General features: G+C 29.0%; 1 protein-coding gene across 2 annotated transcripts in view; it reads left to right on the forward strand.

Annotated features, from left to right (window-relative positions):
- LOC107443942 (cell adhesion molecule 2-like) overlaps positions 1 to 22603 on the forward strand; it is a 74268-nt gene that overhangs the window by 45894 nt on the left and 5771 nt on the right. For both annotated transcript variants that reach the window (XR_015433090.1, XM_016057967.3), the window contains exons 2-6: positions 1788 to 1930; positions 3756 to 3970; positions 13499 to 13634; positions 17473 to 17606; positions 20632 to 20812. Coding sequence is in view for 1 of the 2 variants with exons in the window: in XM_016057967.3 (XP_015913453.1) it covers positions 1852 to 1930; positions 3756 to 3970; positions 13499 to 13634; positions 17473 to 17606; positions 20632 to 20812 (745 nt within the window). In the remaining variant the exon portion in view is untranslated. The remainder of the gene's footprint in view (positions 1 to 1787; positions 1931 to 3755; positions 3971 to 13498; positions 13635 to 17472; positions 17607 to 20631; positions 20813 to 22603) is intronic.

Raw genomic sequence — 22603 nt, forward strand, 5'->3', positions numbered from 1 at the left:
TTAATCATAATATTTTTTTTCATTGTTTTATCGTTTAATAATTTTAAATTATGTTTTATGTTCGACAGTTGAATTTGCAGTCTTGAAGAGGAATCTAGTCTAGCTGAAAATTTATTTTTAATAATTGCTATAAAACAAGAACTGTTAAAAGTATTAAAAATGAATATTATGGAAACATATTTCTTTATAAAAGAATTCAGTCATTGTAATTTAATTTGAAAATAGCAAAGCGTAATGCTTTTGAAATTTTTATGAATAAATGTCCTTTTTATTCTACTTCATAATTATTGTTAGAAAAATTATATATATTTTTTAAAATTTTCATTTCTCTCTTTTTGGCATTTAATTAATTCCGGCACTTGGCATTTAGCATTAAATAATTTCATGAAGCAATAGAAATAGGTGAATGATGGATTTTTAAATATAGTTAATTATAATTACAGATTTCAAAAATGTTTAAAGCAAACTTTTAAAGAATTAACAAAGGCATGTCTTAGAAGAATGGGATGCATTTTAAATCAATTATAAAAAATCGATTATCATATTTATATCGTGGAATTTTATTATCGTCCAAGTTCTATATGCCAAACTTTATTACGTTTATTGCTTTGTCGTGATTATATGGCATGTTGTGCTTAATGGTGCTCCGATGAATAGTATTAATTAAGTATCCGTTCAAGCTCTATATGCCAATCTTTATTACGTTTTTTATTTCATTGTGATTCTATGCCATGTTGTGATTGATGGTGCTCCGATGAATAGTATTATTTAAGTATCCGTCCAAGCTCTTTATGCCAATCTTTATTACGTTTATTACTTCGTTGTGATTCTATGCCATGTTGTGATTGATGGTGCTCCGATGAATAGTATTATTTAAGTATCCGTCCAAGCTCTTTATGCCAATCTTTATTACGTTTATTACTTCGTTGTGATTCTATGCCATGTTGTGATTGATGGTGCTCCGATGAATAGTATTATTTAAGGATCCGTTCAAACTCTTTATGCCAATCTTTATTACGTTTATTACTTCGTTGCGATTCTATGACATGTTGTGATTGATAGTGCTCCGGTGAATAGTATTATTTAAATATCCGTCCAAGTTCTATATGCCAATCTTTATTATGTTTATTGCTTCATTGTGATTCTATGGCATGTTGCTATTGATAGTGCTCCGATGAATAGTATTATTTAAATATGCATTGTATGCATATAACTACTACTGCTTTAAAAAAAAACATTGTCATTCCTATTTCGCTTATTGCTTTGTTGTGATTTGATGGCATATACTAGTGAATAGATACATTATACTATGCAAGTATGCATTGCATGTATATAACTGCTATTGCTTTAAAAACGTTGCTATTATTTAACTCATTGCTTTATTGTGATTTGGTAGCATATAATAGTAAATAGAAGCAGTGTATTATGTAAGAATGCGCTGTATGTATATAACTACTATTACTTTAAAAAATACTGCCTTTCCTCTTTAATTCACTGCTTTATTGTGATTTGATGGCATATAATAGTGAATAGATACAGTGTACTATGTAAGAATGCGTTGCACGTATATAACTACTATTGTTTTAAAAAATATTGCCATTCCTATTTAACTCATTGTTTTACTGTGATTTGGTGGTATATAATAGCGAATAGATTTTTTGTACTATGCAAGAATGCATTAAGTATATAATTACTAGTATTTTAGAAAAAAATATCATAGTTTGTGAATGTTTTGCTTCTTAATTTCTGCTGCATATTATAATGAAAATTGGTAATTTATTTTTCAGATAATTTACCTAAGGGATATTCATTAACAAGAGGCTGAGAGTCATAATAAAATCTGAATGAGAAATGCTCAAGGAGCCACCTATTGCTGCTTGCATCATTGAAAACTTGCTTTTCCTCTTTGTTGCTTCCGTACCAGTTATTTGTGAGTATTCATATCGTAATACATATTTTTTGTGCAACGTGTAGTCGGATTAGCTAAAAATAGTAAATTAGAATCAGATTAATTAGAAATAATAATTAGATTAATTAGATAAGAGAACCTAAATTGGCTATCATCGAAAAGTTTAACAAAAGTATTCTTTAACAAACTTTATTGCTTATCATTGTTATTCAGTCTACAGTATCTTGCCATAACCTTTCAAACTAAAATCATTTTTAAATTGTGTTCTTTGCTAAGTTACTTTTCCGAAATCCCAGGAATTAAAGTGATTTGAGAAACCAAATAAAAGTCTAGTAATTTGTTCCAATGTGAAAATAATGGCGCGTTCCATGAGGAGAATCACGTTTTCCCGTACCTGATGCACTTTAGATTGCCATTTAAAATAGAAAGACAAAATAGCTTAAAAATTTGTTAAATAACGTAAAAAAAACTTATTAAAACATACAAATTACTGTTTTATTTATAATATATTGCAGGTATTTCGATCTAGGTATTGTAGGCATTTCGATATATTGTAGGTACTTGAAGCAAAAACTTCTTAAATAATAATGAATATGGTAGTAACGAAATATCATAACGATTACCTCAGAACATTTTAAAGAAACAATATGAAATTTAATTTTGCTTCTAAATTTATTTACTTTCAAACGCATGTGTTAGTTGCAAGTTCGAACCAAAACTATCTACATATAATCAATATATGTAGCTATTCTGGAGTTTGATTTTCTGTGAAGTTCCCTTTTGTTTCTAGTCATAAATATTTTTCATTTAAATCTCATTAACGTCTGTCAAGTTTTAGAAATTGGCGCCTGTTTTATGAGCTCTTAATTGTCAACAGTTTTTTCCAATTTGTATATTTTTGAATTAAGTAACTTCTTGTATCATAACTGAAATAGTAAAAGTGTTAGCTAAAGAGAAAATTATAAATTAATTATTTTTGATAATTAGCAAACTAACCCATACTTGATTAAAAAAATCTTCTTTGGCTTCAAAAATATGCAGATGAAAATAAAAGTCGACATGTTTCAAACGACGTATTTCATATTTTTGAACCAAATTTAGTTTTCTTTTGAGTAATATCTTACCACTTCCATTTCCTGGGATTATTTACTTAAAACTAACCATTAATTAATAACAAATTATTGACTAATAATAATTTTTGTCAATTAATTATTATTATAATTATTTTAATAATTATTAATTATTATTATTATAATTATAATTATTATAATTATAATTATTATAATTATAATTATTATAATTATAATTATTATAATTATAATTATTATAATTATAATTATTATAATTATAATTATTATAATCATAATTATTTTAATGATTATCAATTATTATAATTATAATTATTATAATCATAATTATTTTAATAATTATTAATTATAATTATTATAATTATAATTATTATAATTATAATTATAATTATTATAATTATAATTATTATAATTATAATTATTATAATTATAATTATTATAATTATAATTATTATAATTATAATTATTATAATTATAATTATTATAATTATAATTATTATAATTATAATTATTATAATTATAATTATTATAATTATAATTATTATAAATATATTATTATAATTATTAATTACTAATCGATTAACATTATTTTTAATTATTAATTAATGACTAAATTGCTTAGGCAATATTTGCACTTATTATTTGAATCATAATAGAAATTTAGAAAACTTAATTTTTATATCAAGTTATTGCAAATATAATTTGCACTTAAAAAAAATAAAATATACTTTAGAATGTCTTGTTTCTTATTTCTCCAGGTTCTCGCCCCGACGTTCCACTTCGAATAAGCATGCTTCACATTCCCAGTCCTGTAGTTACAGGAGACAGTGTTCACTTACAGTGCTGGTATGAGCTTGGAAATGAAACTTTATATGCCGTCAAATGGTACAAAAATATGAGAGAGTTTTTTAGATATGTACCAGGTTCCAACCCATCTTTTAAAATCCTCCCACAAGTCGGCGTTCAGGTCGATGTAAGTTTTATGATTATTTCGAAAATTTTTAATGTTATTTTTCTTGCACGACTTATGGGGCTCTTTCCTTCAAACCAAACTCAACCGTTTAAGAGGGGGGGTATAGATTTAGTGCGATTATAATAATCTTAATTTCATTATAAACCATTGTGTTGTATGGTGTATATTTAATGTACCCAACTTTCAAAATATTTTAAATACAAAATAGTGACCTTATTAGAATTAGATAAATATAATAGGTGTTATTATATTAATTTAATTGCATTTTCCAACTTTCAGTAAAATCCACGTCAAAATTCTTGATAGTGCCATCGAAGGATTTTGATTATTTATGTCGGTTTCAACGCGTTTCTTGATGGTCCAACACTATAGGATGGTCACTATCATCCAACATTTTTCATCATGTGTTCATGGTTTTTGATATACTTACAAACTTCCATCATTTCAGGATAGAAAATGTTGTTTTAATACTATAATAGTTGACCATCAAGAAATATTTGATTTTCATGGGCCAATAAAATGTTAACAACTTATGATGTAAGATGTTTCGTTGCTATGACTGTGTGACTGTCTCCCGTTATATTATGTTTGGTACTGTTGAAACAGATGTTATTCTCTGCTATGATGGTTAACCATCGGATTAAGTTTGGTACTGTTGAACCAAGAATATGCATCATATTATGTTGGAAGATGATGCTTTACTATTTTGATGATCAACCCATGAGTTACCTTTGGTCATTAACAACATTTATCACGTAATGATAGTATATGTGAAGTCAATGCTATGATAAATCATCAAATGAAGTTAGTTACTGTTGGACCAGAAAAAATTATCATTTCGTGTTGGAAGATGATGTACTTATTTGATTGCTGCAAACAGAAGAAAATAAGAATCTCTGTTGAATTATGTAAGTTATTAAAACTCTTATAACCAAGTTCATTGTTATCAGATAAAATATTTTTACTTGAGTTTTTCTCTAGAAGGGATTTAATGATATAAATACTATATGAGAACTTATTGGACACCCTATATAAAATACCACTTTTCTGCTTTGCATTTTTGTCAGTAGTATTTACTCGCTGAATTTTAAAAACCTTTTTTCTTCAATATTGTTTTGTTTATGCACTTTGAAGAGAAATGATTTATTTTTGTTGAAAATAATATTTCTCATTTATCGTTAAACATGTTTTATGTTTTCAGTAAATGTGAAAATTATTCTGCGAATTTATGAATAAATAGCAAAATATTTTAAAGCTGTCATATTTTTGAAACTCCATGATAAGTAAATATAATTTATGCCATTTACATAAGTTTTTCTGCCGCCATAAATCATTCAGTAACTTTTGAAGGAAAATTGTGTAGTTTTTTTTTCCTTTTTTATCATAAAAGTTGAACCTCCCACTGTTCTCACTGTTTTTTGAAAGAGGAAACAAAATAGTTTACGAAAATGGAAAACAGTTTATCTTCGGAAACCAGTTGCCAAAGAAAATTCAATCCTCCATTCACGGTAAAGATGAATGTATGAAAGTTATTTAAAATCCATCAAAGAAAATGCGAAAAGTGAGAATACATTTATGATCAAAAATCAGTTTTTCACCTTGTAAAGACTTCCTCCAGCTGCATTTTTTTATTCTATAGTTGTAAAAAGCGTTTGAAGGAATGCTAATCATGTGATTTATTATTCCTATATTGGGATTTTCTAGGAAAAATTTCAATAAATTCAGTTCACGCGTTCCATTTTTGAATAAAACAATCTTAGCAAAAATTTGAGACAAAGAAATAAAATACCGTCAACTACAAGAAATGTTAAGAAAAACAAGCAAAATTTGAACAACAATAACTGCAATAAAGCACAGCAAAAAATAAACAAATATATATGTTAAAGTACAAACAATATGCAATCAACAATTGTTAAGAAGGGTAAAGGTTTGACAAAAGATATCAAAAGAAAATATGAACAGAAAACAAGAAATCGTTTGGTACACGTGCTGAAATAAAAGAACAAAACATTTTCAGCAATACATTGATAGTAATTCTCTTTGAATTTTCTTACGCTTAAGCAGTGGAGAAATAAAGAGCTTCAACTATGACGCAAGAGCATGTAGAAACGATGCGTTTTTTCAAAGCGTGACGAAATGGTAAACACTTTCGCCATAGCAGTTTCAGCGCCACACTACGGTAAACATTTTAACTACCAGCTCTATTGGTGAGCGGTTTCTTTATAACTATTGTTGAACATCCAACCCAGTATTGGGTTTACGACTACGAACGTTCAGCTCTGTAGCCTTGTAATTTTGAACCCAATCCAGAAGACAAGGAAACTCCTGGATCAAATATTCGAAGAAATTTGCCTTCGCGGAGAACTTTTCGATGAAGGTAACCTGTATTTGCGTTACATGGATAGGAAAATCACGTAAACCTTACACGGATAGCCTGACAGCAGGGGGGCACTAACCTATGATCCATCTACCACTGAGGATATTTTACGTCAGCATTGTGGTAGATGCGAACCGGGCGCGGAATTCATATCGACTAGCCATCGCTGGAATTCGAACCCGCCCACCTCATTAAAAGCCGAATGCTCTATCCCGTGAGCCACCACGGCTATATATTGATGAGTTTATCACTTTCTTTAATTATTTTTAATTGAATTTATTTTGAATCATTTGGTTATTTGCTTTATTTTAGTTACAGGAAAAGCTTAGAAGTTAATTCTTTAAAGATATCGTGTAGCAATGAAGACAAAAATACTTATTGTAAAGCAGATTAATTAATTTAAATATTTTAATTTTTCACCATTATTCTTGTTCTTAAGTTTATTTCCTCATTGCATAAAGTACATATTTGAATGAATGATGTGCGAAAGAATGATTTGAAACTAAAGAATAAATTCAGAAAATCATTATTAAAGCAGATTTTCTTCTTTTCTTTTCTTCCTGTTTATATTATCATTTATTGTATGACAGAATGAAATAAATTGGAGTAAATAAAAATATAGCAGAAACACTTTTTTCGAGTTACAGAATTAAAATTTAAAACAAAAGATAAATAATTTATTAGGAAATTTTATATTTTTGCATAAATACTTAATATAAACGAATTTCACAATGGCAACAGAAATTATTCTGTTCTGTTTTAATTCAATAAATATTACTGGAATGAAGCAAGAAATATAACAAAAACACTTTCTACGTTTTACAGAAATAAGACCTAAAATTATAGATTAAAAATAGATAAGTATATTTTATATTTCTGCATAAATTCTTAATATGAACGAAATTCTCTACGCTTACAAAATTATTTTATTCTGTTTTTATTCAATAAATATTATTGGAAGTTAGTAAGAAATATAACAGAAATACTTTCTACGTATTAAAGAACTAAACTCTTTAAAAAAAAAGAAAGTTATGGAATGGGTTTGGAAGTTTTATATTTGTTTCATATATGATTAATATGAATACATTTCAAGAGGCTAATAGAAATTCCTCGTTTCTATTTTTAATCAACATATGCTTTTGGAAGGAAGCAAGAAAAACACAGTTTTAAAACTTTGCTCACACACAAAGTAGTAATTCAGTCCCTACATGCGATAAATTTAATCATCATGTTATAATCCTACAAAAGTAAGCAGAAATATGACCTAAAAACTACATTATAAACTAAAAAGTATCAATTATTACATTCTACAGTATCAACTAATCGTTTTCTTTAAACTTTAAAAGTGGGCGCAATAAGCCAGTTAGGCATGAAGAAGCGTTTAAGAAAGCGTATTGATAAAGTCAGAATGGATTTTAAAGTTTTATCGTTCATGTTTTAAACATTTTATGAAAACAATTAAAGGATTAAAGAATAATAGGATTAATAGATAAAATATTAATAATACCAACTATTAATATGAGCAAGTAAAATCTGAGACAGTTATAATTCTTAGGAAGAGAAGTAAATAGTTAACTACATTAAATGTTTACAATATTTACAATTATAAAGAATAACAGAATGAGTCAATTAATAATTAGAAGACTAAAGTGTTGGCTACTGTAGTATTAGGAATGAAACACAAGCGAAATTTTAGCATATATTGGTAAAAAGAATACACAGCAAAAACTGAACCATCGATTATTCTGTTTTTTTTTTTTAAATACGTTGAAGCATATTATTTTCGAATGAAACAAATTTTTCATAACAATGAAACCAAAAGTTAATATTAAAACAAAATACAAATGCAAAATAAACCCCAAGAAATGTTTTAAAAAAACAAAGAAAGTTAAAAATCTAAAAACTAAGATGAGGAAATAAAATGTGAATACTTATTCGTCTAAGGAAGATTAACAAAATGTGGTCAAAATTAAGTGTTAAGAAGAATTTTTTTAATAAATTTTTCGAGGAACAAAGTGTTTACATGTATTAAGAATAAAACACACAATAAAATGTTAACCGTAACAAGTTCTATCTGAAAAAAAACAACCGTACCATATTCCTGCTTCTTATTGTAACGTCTACACCGATCAACAACATTGATTTTATTTTAAAAATGTATAATATTTTAAAAATATCAAACCTTTAATTTACTTAAAAATGCCAATTAAAAATATGCTAAGAAATTCAGTTAAAAAACTCATAATAAAGATTTTAACTCATAATGATAGAAAAACTCATAATAATAGATTTTATGTCCAACAACTAAATTTGCAGTCCTGGAGCTTTGTCCAGCCTTGTACTGAATTTGTTTTTTAGTATTTTCATAAACTTAAAAAATATAAAATGAGCCAAATTATGACTTTCTTTTAAATAAAAACTAAAATGAACTGCTATAAGCGTTGAAAATGAATTCTAGGGAAATATATTTCTTTAACATCCTATTTAGTTTGATTTGAAGATCCCTTGTGGGAAATATGCATGGGATTTTTTTTAAATGCATGTCTTTTTCATTATTTATTCCACGTATTGTTATTGAAACAAAATGTAATTTTTTTTTGTTTAAAAAGGGCAATATATTTTTTATTTTCATTTTAGTTTAAATAATTTAATAAAGGCAAACGAAATGCTGAATAAATAGTGGTTTATTAATTTGATTTTAATATAATTAAAAGTTTCAAAATAATTACGGGTTAAAAAAAAGCACTAAGTCTCAAAATATCGTTAACTCTTCCACGGAACCCTAGGGTTCTACAGAGCAACATTTTGGAAGTGCTGGTCTATGCCGTTCAACAATTTCAATAATTTTATTTCGAGAAATATATAAAATGTATTTAAAATATCAAAAATTAAATATGTCGAGTAACTTATTAAGTCAAAATCTGCCAAGAAATTCAGCTATAAGGCTATGATCAATGTTATTTATACTGTAGTATTTTGTCAAACAAATCATAAATAATAACTTTAATTTCATTAAATTTCTTAAGAAAACATTTGCTGCATTTTAACAAACTGTAGAAATCAGTTATTAAAATATCCCCGAACACTGTTATAAATTTCTAGAAAAAATTTCTAGAATACGGTAAAATAACAATTAAATAAATAACAATTTATTTAATTGTTATTTCACCATATTCAAACAAAACAATCAAATAACTATAAATAAGATGGTACTCGCACTGTTAACTGTGAGAAAAACCATTTTTTGACTGATTTCACCTAATACGGTTAAAAAACCAGAATGTTTTCGAACCAACTAAGTCCATCCAATAAAACCACTTAGTTCCTAGCAACTGTGTTCATGTTATAGATGAGAGGGCTATTCTGTCAATATCATGACCGACAGAACTAGGGCTCGGATCCCAACGTTGGCACCACAATATTCTCTTCCAAACATGAAGAGTTTCCATTGTCCTGCACGCTACAACGCCAATTACCTAATAAAAAGCCTAGATGTCCAGTTAAATTTCTTTTCTACGGTGCTGAAACCATGTTAGTTGAAAATGGTTAAAAAAATCCGTACAGTTTTGTATTCATGGTCTTATAACTATGTTTTTTGTAAACAGTTTCACAACCGTGAAGGTAAAAAATGTTCTTTTTACCTTCTTTTGAACAGACTGTTGCCGGTTAGTTCATCATAATTTTGAATAAAAATTCTAACAGTGTATTATGATATCCCCGTCATATTTCAGACCATCAATGGGTAAACTTTCATCATAGGGTTATTTCAAACATCCCATTTGATCATCTGACTATTATAGTAGAAGAATTTTAGCCATTCAATTTGGGATATACACTATCTACCAATAAGTATTTGGACATGTGTGATTGAAAAGAAAAACAAACTTTATTCATAATCAATTGACACGAGAGGCAATTACAATGTGAACCCTCTAGGGCATACTTTCCACAAGTCCATTTGTGGCGGCTAGGGGTATTTTCTTCCACTCGGCTTGGAGAAGACTTGTAAGTTCCTTCACTGATTTTAGACGGTAGTACACCCCTTAATTCGGCGATCCAACTCGTTTCAGAGGTTCTCGATAGGGTTCAGGTCTGGGCTCTGGGCAGGCCAGTCCATTCGATTAACCCCCCTGGCACGACACCAAGCCTTGGTGACCCTTGCAACATGACAGCTGGCATTGTCGTCCTGGAAGTAAAAACGGTACACCCAGTGAAACTGTCACAACGTAGGAAGCATATTGTCATCCAAAATAGTGCAGTAGGCTTCTTGCATGGGACTAATGCCGATGTTGTTCCCTGCACGATATATACCGGCGGAAGGTATGATGTATCTCAGGACCGCAGATATAGTCATTTGCATAGGTGTCCAAATACTTATTGGTAGATAGTGTACTATAACTTGCGAAATCACTACTTAATATAGATATTTTTAAAATCCTTTTCTAAAGAACGTTTAATATACACATTGAAAATCGGCTAGTAATTTTCAAGTAAGGAGAAAACTAAAACGGTTTTGAAATTTGGTGATATCACTTCTGAGGAAGGTGTAACTGAAAATATAATATTCCTTTTGATTGATTGTAGAAACAAAGAGAAAGTAAGAGTTATTAGAGTCTTTAGGTGATCAAACTGGTTTTGACCTTCGCATCCCGCCTGTATTACTGTGGTTCAACAGTTTCTAATGCATTTTTCTTTTTTCCTTAAGTGTTATTTATTTAACATATTAGTGTAAATGTGAATACTTCACTAAATAAGCTACATTAGTAGTTTACCAGATGGTGCTCCGCGGAACCCTTGTGTTCCATGGAAATGTCCCAGAAGTTCCGAAAGTTAGGACAACGTTATCAGCTACAAAGCGCTGCAGTGAAATTTATATTCAATTAAGTTTCCATTAGTTTCTTAATAATGATTTTTTAACTGTTCTGAACGTTTATTTTAGTTTTTCTTTATTTTTATTAAAACGAAAACCGTATTTCGGCTTTTTCATTTTTAGTTTATGCATAAAATAAAAGAAATTATAAAATAGGCTAGATGAAATTGCTAATTAAACAGTCTGACATAAAACCCAATTTTAACTAGTATTCTTTAAACTTTGCGATAAAAATATTTCATTCTTCATTCATTCATTAAATATTTTCAAAACCTTTTTAAAAAATTAAATTTACGAAAAATTTTCAAAATAAATAATGGTCATTAGTTACAGAATATTTTTCATAATTGCTAATGAAATTTCCTCTGAGTCTCAGGGTTCCTTTGAAAGAAGGTCGATCACTTAGGGTTCCTTAGCCGAAAAAAATTTGGAACCGCTGCACCACACTATCTACACTAATGAGTATATTTTTTTTGTCTTCATTTTTGACAAATATTAGTAAAATATGCATTAAAGAGGTGATTAAAGAACAGCCGGTGTACATTTTTTCAAACATGCAGAAATAAAATCTGGAGGCTTTGAAATTATTTCAGTAAGAAAGCTTTTCATGTGTCAAACTTTACAAAGATCAGGTTCAATTAGCTGTAGCTTTACTTTCCATTTTCCTACCGAATAGCCTGGTTTGATTAATTACAGCAAAATAAGTTTCCTCAGAACCTTCACTACTTAAAGTTAATATTCGATAACTTTCTCCATATAATTCATTAATTAAAACTTATGTAACCATAAACTTGAAGAACGCTAGGAATCATTAATTAATACTAATTATGTTCTCTATGTAAACTAGAGTTGTTACTTTCTTTTAGTAGAGTTATTAATACTTCAGTAAAAAAAACAGTAAAGACTGATAAAGTTAGTGGTATGAGGAAGATAAATGGGGCATTTTATAAAAGATGTTTATAAAAGAGATTTTATATCTAAATAAGTTGGTAAATACGCAGAAAAAAATTTAACGCAGCAAATTTAGCGAATATGAAACACTCTAATTTTACCTTAAAAAATTTAAATAAAGGATCACTACAGAATTTTTGTGATATTTTTTATTCGAATATCGTAATTTTAGTGAAAAAACATAATCGAATTTGTTCTCTTTTGTTCTTGTCTAAATCATCACATTTAAGGATAAAATATTATAGGAAAAGATTTCCTATTGCTTGAATAAATAGCAAACCTACTTTTACAGAAAATCATATCTTAGAGTGTTTTCTAGCAAAATTTAAATGCTTTGTAAATTTAATGGAATTTTAAATGCTGTTTATATTCATTTAAGTGCCGTGTACAATACAAAATTAGAGTTCACTAAAGAGTTATTATTAGAAATGTAATTTTTTTTTTCAGAATTATTCGCATAGCTAATGTAATCTTGTAAAAGTTGAAACAGAGAAAACATATACTTGTATATCCAAAAATGATAACGATTTTAAAAATCAAAGAATAACGAAGGGGCACAGTTCGATGCATTTTGATTTGAACATCAGGAATTTATTCTTTTGAAAATTCAAATGTAATTATAAAGTTCATCAACAGGTGACACTATTGACAATAACGTGGTGCAGCCTGGGAAAAATTGAATCACTCAATTTAACTCACGTACCTATAAATATTTTTAGTTGGGGTAGTCTACATATTTCTATATCAGTCAACTCCACAGTTTTCCCAACTATTTTATTATAGTTTTTTCAAGTCATCAGCGCCATCTTATGACAAGCTTTGTAACTAGTTTGTAAAATTCGTGAGAATAAATCTCATTTCTTAATGAGAAAGAAGCTACTTCTCTTTTTCTATAATCATTTTTTTCAATCATTTTGGGGATAAATGAAAAGTTTTCCTCATTGAATGCTTACGCTCACATTCCAAACTAGCAGCTCAATTCACAGATAATATTTCTATGTCTTTGTTCTTAGTCTTCGGGAAACTACAAATTAAACTCAATTTTAAAGTTTCCAGCAAATGCTTGATTTAGTACCTCTTACTTATAACAAGGGAATGTTAGTCTTCATTTCATCTGACTTTCTTTACAATTCAGTATTTTTCATTTATTTCAAAATTTAAGTGAAATTTTACATTAATGCAAAAATATAGCTTATTTCATTTTGACCCACTCAAAAAAGTATAAATTTCATAAATGTCTAATCAAATATGGATGAAAATTTTATGCACTCTTAATAAACCAAGTACAATTCTATAATTATCTAACAATAATACCTGAGTTTTGTTTCAGATGTCAAAATCAGACAACCAGAGTGTGTTTTTAAAAAATCTTAGTATGGACAGCCACGGCAACTATACATGTCAAATTTCCACTGATAAACCTCATTTTAGATGTGTGCAGAAAACAAAGGAGCTTCAAGTAGTGGGTAAATTTATTTCTTCTTTTTTATCATTGAAATGTCTAAGAAATCAATTAAATCCATCCTTTAAACCGTATTAGTCAGTATGATTTGAATCACAAAACCTCATGCATAAAGCTATAAATAATGCATTCATAATTCTAAATAATCCTTAACTCGCAACTTCCTGATTTTTTTTTCAAAGAGAAAGAAAATGAAATACGTGTTTTAACTTTGTCTTAAAATTCAGAAAGAATTTATAGTGTTCGTTACCTGGTTCACTATACGTTTCCATCAATATAATTAATTTTAATTAAGCTTTACTCGGCAAGGCATTAGTTTACGCATGCGCAATGATGACCTATAGTTAAGGGAAAGGGAGTAGAGAACCAAACGGAAAGCAGTATGAAACCAACTGCAGGGGTATTTCTCCCCTCGATCAAACTTTACTGTCAAAGGAGTGAAGACAGAGAGTTAAAATTCTAATTATGCTTTTAATCCTCCTTAGTTAATTTTCATACATAAATTGATGGTGAATATTCATTTTATTCCTCCGTATCTTTTGATACATGTAAAATACGAGACCGTCACCCAATCAGAACTTGAGATATAAAGCATTTGGTAATTTAGTTCTCTTTTAAATTTTTCTGTCAAAATTGCATCTATACAGTTTTGAAATCAGTAGTTTCTGAAAGGTATTTAAATAGTATACATTTGTTTAGTTTCAAATTTTTGGTAAATATCTTTCCTTTTATATAATTTGCGTTATAACATTCCTTCAAATTAGTTTTAATCAGTTTAAACTGAAATAAAATCAAATTTTGAAAAGAAACGTAAAAAGTGACAAATGCGTAGCTTTAAATTACTGATTCAAAACACAAATCGCAGATTTTCATTGCCTTATCGTTTTGTGGAAAATTTTATAGAATTTCCTGAAATTATTCAAGCTCTATTTCTCCTAATTTAATAAAACGATCCTTTTAGTTTCCTTTAAAAAAAATATGGGTGTGTCAAATAATATTATATCATGAAAAGTTTATTAAGTACAAAAAAATATCAAGAAAACAAAAATCAAAAATTTAATCTAAATTCCGAGATGGCGTGGCGTGGGTAGAGATCTCTTAAATGTTATACGGGTGAAAAAAATATTCTTCGTATTTGATTTGAGAAGGAAACGAAAACAAGGTTTTTTTTTAATCTTAAATTGTCGAGATTAAAGCTGTTTTTAAAATTGAACAGAAATTATAACTCTTCAAACAAATAAGAGATATTTTTATTTCATGCTACCTTTAAGTACAGAAATGAGATAAGCTATAGATTACGTAGGTGGTGCTCAGATTAACACGGGTGATTCGTTTAAGTGTCAGAAATAATTTCATTTTTGAAATTAACTGAATAATCTGTTTAGTACTTAATTGGCATTTGTTAGAGAGGAAATGAGGTCTTTTCTGGAATAAAAGAAATGCTTCCTCACACTTTAAGTAACTTGTTATTTATTTGTTAACATGTTATTCAAGTTTATGCAATCAAACATTTAACAAGCTATCTGGTAGAACCAAAAATGAATGAATTAAACACCTATAATGCAAAAAATCAAATTGTTAGATACGTTATTGGAATTAAGAAAATTAACATGATGAATTATTTAATCTTTCGATTATTAATAGTGCAGTTATCCACTGTTTGAAGTGTAAGAAGTCTGCTAAGCACTAATGAAGAGAGAGCTTTTCATCTACCATCCCGAGTTTACACTCTCTCTTCGTAAAAAATAAAAGCATAAAAATAATAAAATTTTCATTGAGCACTTTACATAACTATCCTCAAACCATTATAAAATGTATTGTTGTTTCGGATAAATTTTATGTTGAGTTTTAATGAATGATTTATTCTTGAATTCTTGACGCAGAATGGGAGGAGACCAATTCCAATGAGATCAGACTAATAGTTTAGATTCTAAACTATCTAAACTATCTAGATTGTTAAATTCTAACCGTCCCACTTAAAGCATTTATTTATTGATTAGTTATTTTATATAACAGAAACTAAATTTTAATTTGGTTTATTTTATTTTGAATTTATTTGATAAATGTATAAAATCAACATGTGTTTTTTTTTTCTCAAGTTTTTCACACTTGACTTCACTACAATTAGAAATTTAAATCTTTCACAGTGAGTAGCACTATACCAGCTGTCAAAATTATATTTGAAGTTGATGAATTTACAAAAAATCAATATTAGGTAAGCAGGAGGTCTGCCCAAAGCCGAAAAACATGGCAACGAGTCTACGAGACTAAAAAATTCAGGAACCACTGGTTTAGAAGTTATAAGAGTTTTATTTTCAGAAAGTGCATTTTTGTACTTTCATTTATTTCCACATCTTACATTACTCAGAAAAGTGAAGTATTGTTTCGTATACAATTTTTTTTTGTTTATTCGAGTGACACCAAATACGAATCAAAAAGACTAATATTGCAAAAGTTTAAATGACACTTTTTTGTATAAAATATACTACTTTTGAATTGCACTTAAAATGAAAAAGACCCTTATGTCTTTACAAGTATTTATCTTATCAACTCAAATTTTATCTGATTTAATTCTGCGTAAAATATTTTTGGGGAAAAACCACGTACCTTACATGTTTAGATAACTCCTAAATAGCAATACAAAAGGGTACGTATAACGCAGGTCTAAAATAGTATTATTTTTAAAACTCATGCAACTTCCGAACTATTCATTCTATTGACTCATGTTAGTTTCTTTCGATTCCAGTGTTAAAAATTCCACAGGAAACACCGTCTCACTTGTTTCAATAAATATATCAGATGAGTAAATAAGTACAAGTACAAATTTGAACTTTTATAAATAATACCCTTATAACTTTTAAGCTATTCAAACAAATGGTCTCGTAATTGATTCCATTCCAGATTTTTTTAAAAATACACCAGAATCAATGGAAACGGAATAGAATGGATAGTCAGCCGATTCGATTAGATTAAAAAAAATACACCAGAATCTTGTATATTAATTGTTTTGAAAAAAAAAGTCTAATTTTACTGGACTAATTTCTTTAATCATCCAATAATGAAACCAACAAATTAATTGATCGAAACTAATTATGAAAAATAAAAACAATTGGCTATGACAAGATGCTGCAAAGCCAAGCTAAAGGAGGAAGGAAAAAAAAGAAGAAGCAGGAAAAGGTAGTAAGAAAAACAGATATCTGAACTTTTAATATAATGTGCACATCATTATAGATTATGTACACTTTATTATATATATTGTACGCATTAACATGTTCCTTATTAGATTTGCTTCAGGAAGATCCAGTACTGAAATCCTGCTTTTAATACACATAGTACACAATGCAACAGACATCGATAATTTAAGGATGAAGCCAGTAATTCACCAGCAATGTGCAACGAATTGACTTAGTACTTTTTGATTTTTTTTGGATATCTCTTTTAAATTGCATCAAAGTTCAGTTTGTATACAAATTATATTTGACCCATTCCTTTCGAATGCGTTTGGTTGTAATATGAAGGTTATGATATGCAGGTTATAATAGTACGCAATAATAATATGGGGTAGATATAATTATGAAGCATATTATTTTTCAACGAAATATAACAATTCAATATTAATTTTCAAAAACATCTGAAGTGAAATACTGAAAAAGAATTGGAACATGATACATAAATGTTATTGTTGTGTTAGATTTAATAAGAGTTTTTCCTTGCGAAATTAACTAATGCCTAATTCATTTCGTTGATTTGGCTTTTCGTAATTTTATTCCTAAAGTGTATTTTAATGATATTATTTTTTTAAATATTTTTGTTAATCTAAAAGCAACTTTGTTTTGTTTCAGTTCCACCTTCGGATGGTCCAATACTAATGACTGAAAAATCTGAATATGAATTAGGTGATAATATTTCGATTTTGTGCAATTCTGGTAAATCAAAGCCAGCCCCAGAATTAAAATGGTACATCAATGATCAATTAGTAAGTAATATTTGTCATTATAATACTCTTTTATAATATCAGTGGGCGAAAATGTAATATCATCTTTATTTTGATTCATTCTCGGCTGCTCAGGTTTTTCTAGTTTTTCTTCTCACCACTTTTGCTAGGCAACTTTACGTTTTATAATTCAAATCACTTTTTTTCGTCTGAATAATGTCTGACAGAGTCGTGGTAGCTCAGGAGATAGAGCGTTCACCTCCCAATGAGGTGAATCATGTTCGAATCCCAGCAATGGCTGGTGGATACAAATTCCACATTTGGCTCACACAGACCGCATTGCTGACATAAAATAACCTCAGTGGTAAGCGGATTATGGGTTACTGTTCTCTTTCTGTCAGACTAACCTTGGGAGGTTTATGTGGTTTTCCTCTCCATGTTACTCAAATGTGGGTTAGTTCCATCAAAAAGATCTCCACGAAGATAAATTTCTCCCAATACTTGAGTCTGGAGTTTCCTTGTCTTCTGAATTCAAACTTACAAGCCTACGGTGTAGAACATTAGTAGTAGGTCCCAAAATTGGCTCGAATGGTCAACGACGGTTATAAAATAATGTCTGGTAATTCATGCAAGTGGTTGCTTATTTATGAGCGCTTGAAACATTTAAGCTGATATGTACAATCTATATATTTTTGAAGCGATTGAAATTTTTTAATCAAGTAAATTGTTATATATATATCGCATTCTCAAATATTTTCGTTTTTGGATTTCCAATTTTTAAGGACAATCATAGAATTCTGATTTCACTGCTCAACCCATGAGTTTAGTGCAGTTTTAAGCTCTTATGCTGTCAAAAGCAATCGGTTATTTTCCTAAAATTAATTGTCTTTAACATTTAGAGCAAATTTGTCAGGTTACTACTGATTCTTCACAGATTATAATGAGCAAAGTAAGCGACATCTAATTGGTTTAAATGATGCTATTGGAATCTTAGCAGACAGTTACAACAGATATAGACCGGGAGAATAGATAGAAGAGGCAGATAATTTTAAGGTGAGACCGTAGTTATAAAAGGGGACTTAGTATATTTTCATCAATATATCTGAAGATGTGTAGTAAAATGCTTGTGCTATCAGGTCTAGATATTTAGCAAAAAAATAAATAAATATATATCACCGTAATCCACTCAAATAAGTACGTACTTGGTCTACTCAGGCCATATTCTTCTCGCCGTGAGGATTGGTTTCCTCTTTGCTGTCCGTCAAGATTAACTGAATAAGAAACTTAAAAAATCGAATTTCTATCTTGATTTTCGATGTTTAATATATATTTAATATAATAGCATTCCACATCTGAACTTTGAAGCGATGGATTATCGGGAATGGGAAATCAATCAAGTGTCCATTATTATACCACCAATCCTAAGAAAAATTAAATTTTTTGTCTTTGAACGTCCAATTTAATTTTTTGAGTTCACGTCAACTGATTTTTAACTCCATAGCCTCGTAATATATCACTTGTCAAGTTAGCAAAAAGAGGCCACGTAGCTAAAAATACTAGACTACTTTAATGACAATTATGTAACAGAATATTGGATAAAACGTAATAAAATATTTTTCTGTTAGTGTAAGGACATGAAATTCATTCACCAACCTTTTTTACCCATTCCAGTCTAAAAAAAAGTTTTATCCTCGCATCCGCTATTCTACAAATTCAAATGCTAATCCTTACACCCGTGGATCCTTACAGTTAGTATGTACAATAAAGTAGCTATTAAATTAATATTTTAGATTAATCTTTTGCTTACGACTTGTACAACAAGTGGACTGCAGATGATGGTACAATATGGTATACGGTAACCAAAGAGTTTAGAACCATAGGATGAAAATAATATGATTGTTTGGGACAGTTGATATCGATAAATAACATACTGAATCACATGTTTTAACTCGCGAAATAGATCACCCATGAGGATTAGTATTTTACGAAAAGGGAGTAAAATTTCCAACAAGAAAAGTATGATTGATGAAGAGACTTTATTTTATTACCTCCGTTGAACAGCTGACCCAATTTTGGGTTTACGACTACCAACGTTCAACTTCGTAGCCTTGTAGTTTCGACCCCAATCCAGAAGACAAAGAAAAAACACTCCTGTATTAAGTATTGGGAGAAATTTGCTTCAGATGGAATTAGTTTTTTGATGGAAATAACCCACTTGGAGAAGAAAACATGCGATACATGGAAAGGAAAACCACGAAAACCTCCTACTATTAGCATGACAGCAAAGGGTCTCCATTATTCGTCTACCACTGAGGATATTTTACGTCAGCACTGTGGTTGGTGAGAGCCGGGTGAGGAAATCCTAGCGACCATGCACCACTGGGATTCGAACCTGGTTCACCTCATTGGAAGGCGAACGCTCTATACCCTGAGCCACCCCGGCTCTGATGAAAAGATGTGAAAAGAAATTCACAAGATATGCGTATACATCCATTGAATTAACTGAACGTATACAGACTTCATGCCATTCGTAATATATATTTTTAATTGCCATTATAAATTAATCCATATTTTGCTAACATTTTGTCCATACATTTTGTGTTTTTCAAATTAATTTTTTAAGAGATTCCGCATTTAATTTGCGATAACATCAAGACAAGTGGATTGGTATAATTGACGAGAAACGAGCGAAAGATTGAACCTCAAATGACGAGACTTCAGTGTGGATATTTTCTAATGGGAGTTAAAATTACATTGCGTCTACGGGAGTCTATGTCTCGCTTATAACAATTATTGGGTTAATGTAACGGGATTTTTCCGAAGAATAACTATTATATTGAATTAACAGATTTAGCTTTTAAATTTTATTACATCATCAAATCTTTGTTTGATATGCTTCTATAATGGTATATTATACCAACTAAATTATGTTTATAAAAAAGGAATAAAAGATTTGTTTTTTAAATTCGATGAGAATGATTGTAGTACTTATAATTATTATACAACTGCCTGAATTTATTAAAAAGTTTTTGGTCTGTTTATTTTTGTTTATTTTTTATATTTATAGGCTCCATCTGAGTTGTCCGACCAAGAAACTGTAGTATATCCCGACCAATTAGAAAGCACAAGCTTAGCACTCAGATTTAGGTTCAAACCAGATGTTCTACATAATGGAAAAGTAATTCTGAAGTGTGTTGCTACGATAAACCAGATGCGTGCTGTTTCAATAAAAGAAATCAGAGCTACAGGTAAAATAGTATTTTTTAACCTCAGTAGTTAGCTATAATCAATTAAAATTATAATTTTCTATGCAATTCAAAAATATAGTACCTATATAAAAATATAGCAAAATATAGTTCAAAAATATAGTATATATAAAATGGAACGCATCTTCGCAACTTTCAGTTTGTTCTACAAATCATTTTATTTCTCGTGGTTGATGAGTTCATTGCGTTATTTTTAATTCTCAATTAAAATGATTTATTTCTATTTAGGTTATTCATGGCAGTTAATAGGCAAAATAAATACAAGGGCTGCTTTATTATCAAACAAAAGTCTAATAACTATGTATAAAAATCGTTACCTAACTTAGATATTATTAGTGATCAACGTTAGCAAACGTGCGGTTAATCTGCGTTTGTATCATGAGCCATAAGTTCAGTTATTAAACAGTTTTTGTTTCAAATCACCAAAATAGAAAATTAAAAATTTCCTCTAAAAAGAAGTTTTTTTTCGTGAAATTGCTAACTAAACTACTGAACTAATAAAATTACTGAAGTGTGAGCCCAATTTTTTCCTAGGATCATATAATTTCTGTGTGTAACTATTGTCTCTAAGGAAACAAGATATAAATATTACTAAAGACATTCATATCTGCAATAAAACAAGAATGTCAAATGTAACTTAATTTATATACTAATTATCAGAGAAGAAAAATCTATCATGTTTTATAAAATTGTATCGCAAAAGGTAATGGTAAAAAGCTTCAAAAAGTTAAGGAATAAATATTCAACGTCTAAGATACAGAAGTGTTATACATCTAATAAAAATTATAGCGTTTATTAGCAGCATATTAATGAATTTCACTTGGAGTCATTCCATTACTTTCGCGCGTTTTAACGTTCGTTTTGGAGACATGAGGCCTCTCTGGTTATGAAGACAATGTGTGAATGAGAAAAAAAACAGAAAGTAGTTAGAAACAAAAAAATGCACATCTTACAGCAAAAAAGTAAAAAGAAAATTATTGAGAGAAAAACGAGATTCGGTAGTAGCCGAAGGAGGCTAAACAGGGCAGAATATACTGCCATGGCTGATCTGATCATGGCTGACTGGGCTGAAGGCTGAACAGTCATGGCTGACTGGACTGATCTGATATCACAATCACTATATAATCAGCGTTGGCATGAATGAAACAAGACTTAAGAGGTTAATAATAGCTGTCTTTTCAAGAATAGGAAAATTTCGGTATTACCAAAATTAGATTTATAACCTAGGTCCCAACAATAAGGGGTGTTTGGGGATTTGTAGATATCTTGTGACGAACATATCTATCGTAATGCCTCTAATAAAAATTTTAAATCAAACCAGTTTTCCAATTATAGCTCAAGTTTCATTGGTTAAGTATGTGGTAACTTTCTAAGCTAATGGTAATACTGTTAGGGTCTTTAAGTGATTTTAATTAAATTAAACTTCAGTGACATGCTGTAAAGCAATTTAGAATCTAAATCAGGACAGTGTGTTGTGAATTTTGAGGAAAGAGAGGGTGAAAAAAAACTAAACTTACCTGTTCTTTGCAAGATACATTGGCATTTAATAATCAAATATTTTCTTAACTTTTAGAAATCCTATTTTTGGAAAAGGAAGGAGTTCTGTTCCATCTCAAATAACTAAAACAAATAAAAAATACTTGTATGAAAATTTGTGACATCGAATAAAAAATAATTATTTTTCGGAGCTGATTGATTGTGAAGTAGGTACACTGTAAAAAATTCTGGATCAAGTTATAGTAAAAAATATCAGCTCTCAGGGTGTCGATACTT

This window comes from Parasteatoda tepidariorum, chromosome 4, assembly GCF_982258835.1.
Source record: "Parasteatoda tepidariorum strain Cologne lab strain chromosome 4, Ptep-v5.0, whole genome shotgun sequence".
Classification (NCBI taxonomy): Eukaryota; Metazoa; Arthropoda; class Arachnida; order Araneae; family Theridiidae; genus Parasteatoda; species Parasteatoda tepidariorum.